The sequence below is a fragment of the Octodon degus genome, unplaced genomic scaffold (genome assembly GCF_000260255.1).
Source record: "Octodon degus isolate 3935 unplaced genomic scaffold, OctDeg1.0 scaffold00140, whole genome shotgun sequence".
Taxonomy (NCBI): domain Eukaryota; kingdom Metazoa; phylum Chordata; class Mammalia; order Rodentia; family Octodontidae; genus Octodon; species Octodon degus.
In genome coordinates this window covers 5,594,240-5,600,053 of record NW_004524716.1, presented here as the reverse complement: position 1 = coordinate 5,600,053, position 5,814 = coordinate 5,594,240, and the positions used below count along the sequence as shown (strand labels likewise).

The 5,814-nt window shown below is 44.5% G+C and overlaps 1 protein-coding gene across 1 annotated transcript in view; it reads right to left on the bottom strand.

Annotated features, from left to right (window-relative positions):
* St7l (suppression of tumorigenicity 7 like) overlaps positions 1 to 5,420 on the bottom strand; it is an 89,839-nt gene extending 84,419 nt beyond the window's left edge. Inside the window, exons 1-2 of the mRNA XM_023701753.1 lie at positions 4,732 to 5,420; positions 1,218 to 1,300 (exon numbers count right to left, since the gene is read on the bottom strand). Coding sequence (XP_023557521.1) covers positions 1,218 to 1,300; positions 4,732 to 4,939 — 291 coding nt within the window. The 5' untranslated portion in view covers positions 4,940 to 5,420. The remainder of the gene's footprint in view (positions 1 to 1,217; positions 1,301 to 4,731) is intronic.
* Positions 5,421 to 5,814: the final 394 nt, after the last annotated feature.

Here is a 5,814-nt window from a genome sequence, read left to right as displayed (position 1 = left end):
TTTTTTTTTTTTTGCGGAACTGAGGATTGAACTCAGGCCCTTGCACTTGCCAGGGAAGCACTTATTCTACTGAACCATCTCCCCAGCCCCTTAAATACATAATTTTTATTCTGAATTCTTCAATTGTTTTTTAAGAGAAAAACCCCTTTGTTTTACATTAACAAAATGCTCACTATTAATAGTTGTTTAAAAAACAAATAAATATTATTATTTTCACTGAAGATGGAGAACACCACCTACAGATGAGAAAAAAGAACAGAAAAATCCACTGGCCACACATGGAATACCAAAGATTTCTATCTGTAGCAACATTTTTTCTAAATGTACCTCTAGATGGTAAGGATGCTAATGGAGATTATAAAGTTGTTCATAGCATTTTAAAATGTCATCTTGTTCACGGAAAAGCTGGATTAAGTAGATTTCCATATGGTGGGATTTCTTAGAACAGTAATGGCCAAGTTTAATTAAGTGCTCACTGAGCTAGCTGCCATGTTACATGCTTTTATACACACTAATTAGTTCTCAATTCTTCAAAATGGTACTTTTTTTTTCTATTAGGAAGAGAAATGGGCTTAGAAAAACTGCAGACTGAATTTCAGACATACGCATTTTAGTCTGTGCAATGTTGCTAAAATTAAAACATTGGGTGATTTTTATGGAAAAGCTCTATATCCAAGTTCTCTTGAAAAGATCTAAAAAATTGGAACATCTGGTAATACTAGTCATAGGTTTACCTGGCAACAATTAGCTTGACCCTCTTCTACAATGATATGAGTATGTACTTTCCAGATTATTCAGTTCTCAAAGTAATTGTTGAATTTATTCTTACAGTCTTCCATTTTCATCCACTTTTTGTTACTAATCAAGGACATTCAGGGGGCTGGGGAGATGGCTCAGTGGAATATGCGCTTCCCTGGCAAGGGCAAGGGCCTGAGTTCAATCCCCGGTTCCGCACACACACAAAAAAAAGACCTTCAGGTTTCTAACCCCTTCCTGACTGCGGTGTACAAAACTTTAACATGCAACAAATACTGCCAATTTCTAAAAGTATAGAGAGATGTACTGTTCCCCAAACTTGTTCAGCTAGGTAATTCTTTTTTCAAATGCCTAACACATTTTAGAAATGCTGATACATAAGAACTTAAATTATTGTGACAATGTTATAGAACCTTTGGACAAGCAGCAAAACATCGATTTAAAAAATGGAAACTACTTACAAATATAAGTCCTGATATCAAAGAAGATGTTCCTGTAAGTGCCACATAGAATTTGGGTGTCAGTGAATTTAAAAATCCTGTCACTGTCAAAAGAAAAAAAAAAAAATCAAAGTTTAAAAATACACAAATTTAAAGTGCTTAAGTTATAAATATGTAGATGGGGGGAACATAAGTAGTACAGATGTTCCTCAACTTACAGTGAGGGTATATTCTAGTAAACCCTTCTTTGTAAATTGAAAATAGTGCAAATTGAAAATGTATGATACCCCTAACCTTGCAAATACTGTACCTTAACAATGCAGTACACTGTATTATCTATCTTTCAGATTATGTTCCTGGGACTGGGGAGATGGCAACAGTAGAATAAGCGCTTCCCTGGCAAGCGCAAGAACCTGAGTTCAATCCCCGGTTCCGCCAAAAAAAAAAAAATAATAATAATCCATCTTGGCATGATGATGTACACCTTTAATCCCCACATTTAGGAAGCTGAGGCAAGAGGACTGTCATGAGTTCAAGGCCAATTACAAAGCAAGGCCCTGTTTGAAAACAGATTATGTTCCTGGCTTCCAGGACTGGACAGAGTGTATACTAACTGAGAAAAAAAGCAAAATGCAAAATTTCTGATTGCATATATGGCTTTTGCATCACTATAAAGTAGAAAAAGTATAAATTGAGCTACCTTATGAATATTCATTTTAAAAAGGTGCAATTTTTAAAATTACTATAAATCTCATGTACCATATCTTTTTTTTTTTTGGTCTTTTTGAGGCCGGGTCTCACTATGTTGGTCTTTAACTCACTTTGTATCCCAGACTGGCCTCAAATTTGCAGCAATCCTCCTGCATCAGCTTAGAGGGGGCCTGCCCCTTAGCTCAGTTCTTTAACTGGCTGCTTCAACAAAGCAGTCAGGCTCAGGTTGCTGTGGTTCGATCCCCACAACACAAGACAGCCAGTCATGCCTTGAAGGCATTCGGAGCCAAAAAAAAAAAAAAACACTTCTGCCCTTTTTTTGTTGAAACTGTACTCTCGATTTGATTTGAAACTGTCTCATTGCTATATGTTTATCAGTAAAACTTTGAAAAAAAAAATGAAGCTTAGGGTAGGATGGGCTATGGATGTAGTTCAGTGATAAAAAGTGCTTGCCTATAAGCATGAGGCCCTTGCTTTAATCTCCAACACCACACACACAAAAATATATAAACAAAATAAAGTGAGACTTAGTATATGCAAGGGCCTAGGTTCCATCCCTCGCACCAAAAAACTGGGGCAGGAGGGGGAGAAGAAAAGAAAATTTTTATTTTTTTATTTTTATTTTTCGTGGTACCAGGGATTGAACTCAGGATCCTACACTTGCTAGGCAAGCACTTATTCTACTTGAGCTACCTCCCCAGCCCAAGAAAAGAAGATTGAGGTCTAGCTTGCCTTTGAACATTCAACCTAAGCACATAACCCGTAATTTAGACTAGAAGTTCTGCAAAACTCTAAGAAGCTAAACATATTTTTTCAAAGACCGTTTTAAAAACACTCCATTTACTTTGGTGAAATACAAACCAATGTGTCAAATGGGAAAGGTCAAAGATCAAAAATCTCTGCCATGAGATCTTATGGCAGATCAGCTCCGAAAGTAAAATAGCTGTAAAAAAAAAGTTACAAATAGAGCTCTCTGAATCTAAAATTCTGGATCAGATTCTTCAATTCAAATAACTCTGTCATTAGCACTTTGGATTTTAAAAGTAATGAAAACATTTAGTAGTCAACTATTCTCACCTAAGTAATGCATCTAGTTAACATGGAGAAAATTTTTTTAAAACTCAGTATCATTTCACCAAGCATACAAACTATCTTTAGGCATTTGACTTGTTGCAGACACCAAATTAGTTCTTTAGCTTGCTTTAGTATGCTAGCTAAATCTCAGTTTAAATTGCATCTGCCTTCTAAAATATTCCGGAATACTGTCTGCCTTTCATGTCATCTCATTGAATAGAAAAGGTGGTGCTTGCCTTCTCAGTACAGAAAAATTAACCACTGCACTGATCAAAATCATCATTCCACAAAAACATGGCCATCCTGTTCTAAAGCTGCTGTTCAGAGGATGAGTGAAAGAAATCCTAACTCCGTAAGAGGCCTTGGATCCCATCCACTTCGTCGTGTCTACCGCTAAAGAATAGTATTTGTAGAACCCACAAAAAAATAAGTTGGGGCTGGTGAGATGGCTCAGTGGTCTAAAGCACCGACTTAGAACAAGCTTAGCAAAGCCCAGGGACCACGGTTCAATCCCCCAGCACCACATGCCAGCCAGCCCGCCCCCTGGTGGGCTGAGCTGGCCACACACACACAAATAAATAAATAAAATTTAAAAAATAAATAAATAAATAAATTTCAAAAAAAAATAGGGGCTGGAGAGATGGCTCAGTGGTCTAAAGCACCTACTTGAAACAAGCTTGGCAAAGCACAGGGACCGCGGTTCGATCCCCCAGCACCACATGCCAGCCAGCCCCGCCCCCTTGTGGGCTGAGCTGGCCACACACACACACACAATAAATAAATGTAATAAATAAAAATAAATAATTAAAAAATAAAAAATAAAAAAATAAGTTCCCACACGTAACATATATAAAACCATAGGTGTTTCTCTCCTCCCTGCCTAGCCTACAATGACCCAATTTAGTACTCAAAATGAAGCCTTAAAAGAACACCAAGGGGCCAGGAGATAGCTCAACGGCACATGTGCTTGCCTGGCAAGTGCAAGGTCCTGAGTTCAATCCCTAAAAAAAATAAAATAAAATAAAATAAATTTAAAAAAGAAACTTCACCAGCTAACTAGCGAAAAAGCTCATCTCTTCACTAGGAAGAATGTATGCAATGTGTTAATTACTGAAACTGTCCTACCAATTTGATTTGAAACTGTCTCACTGCTATTTGTTTCTCAATAAAATTATGAAAAAAGAAAACCCTGAACTTCAGCAAAAAAAAAAAAAAAAAAAAGAAGAAGAAGAACACCAAATCACAATACCACAAAAGTACGTATTTCTTAACAGAACTATTCTAAAACAAGGGAATGGTACGCTAAGATGACGGCATTTTCTGAGACTTCCATTACAGACGTACATATCTTTGTCCTCTCAGGTGACAGTTTCTTAGCTAGGCAGGCATGAGCTCCAAGCGCCGCTACAAATGGCCAAAGTGCCTCCAAATTCTGTACCTAAGACTGAGAATGCTCTTCTCGGCCTGTCCCACCACCGGAAGCTTACAGTTTATCAGGTGGCTTTTCCCGGGGTAAACCAGGACAGCGCCGAGAAGGCGGATCTAAGAGGTCTAGGGAGGAGCCCTCCGCCGCAGTTCAGGTTTGACAATCAGCGGCGGGGCAGTGGCCCCAGAGGAAAGGGCGGCCGCCTCGCGCAGCCCCGACTCCTGCAAGGCCCCCGCGGTCCCCGAGACCCCCGCCCCGCGGCGCTCAGCCCCCGCCAGCTCGCGCGCGGGCCCCCCGCCCGTCCCGGGAGTCCGGGCCTCTCACCCGCGGCCAGGTGCTCGCACAGCCTGAGCGGCACCCTCAGAGCGTAAAGCAGCCCCAGCCCCGCCACGAACCACAGCGAGGCCCCAGCCCCCGCCAGCCCGGCCCGCAGGCGCTCCTTCCAGCCCAGCGGCGGGCCTAGGCCGCGAACAGCCGCGGGAGAGAAAGCCGTGGCCGCCGCGGCTTCAGCCAAGTAGTCCCTGTCCGCCATCTTGCCACTCCCGCGGGCTGCGGCAGCTGGGAGGGGAGAGGGGCAGGAAACCGGGCGTCGGGAATCCTGGGATAGTGACGGGCTCGAAGCCGGCCGGCCGGGGCTGAAGCCGGGGCACCCCGCCGCGGAAGTCTAGAAAGTGGCCGGGCGAGTCCCGAGGCGGCCACCTACTCCCTCGGGGCGGGGAGGAGGAGGGACTGGAGCGGCGCCCCTGCTAGAGGAGCTGGACTCCGGCGTGACGCTGCAGGGAAGTGGTTCTGCTTCGGTACGAGTTGAGGTCCCCTTTCACCCCAATCCCGAGGCTGGAAAAGCCAGCGGTTGTTCCCGGGGCTGAGCAGCGTTTAGCACTTTGGACTGTGCTGCCATAGTTACCCGAACCGAGAAAACACGAGTAGCGATAGCTTTCTACTGGCTAGAGCTCAGCTCCACGACCAGTCCAAACACGGGGCGAACGTACAGCAGATGGACAGCTAAATAACTGCAGCTCCCCATAGGGAAGGCCAACTTCCTGGGCTGCGAGGCCGCCCACACAGGGCGCCCACGCCGTCGGCGTTTCCGGGCGCGCGCCTCCGACGGCGATTCCGTCGCCCAGCTTCCTTCCCGGCCTGCCTCGCGCCCGCCGCCGGGCTGGGCCAGAGCAGCCCAAGATGGCGGACTTTGAGGATCGAGTGTCGGATGAGGAGAAGGTAAGGGGGTCCACCTTCCTCTCTCTCGCCTCCTCCCGCAACGGGGAGCCAGGGCCTGGCCCAGCGGCGGCGGGAAGCCTGACAGTGTCCCAAGGAAAAAGGAGGTTCTTGGCTCGGGCTGGCAAATGTTCTCTGCAGTCGGGACACTTCCCTTTTAAGGGTCTTTCCTCTGCCTCACGGTGGCCCCAG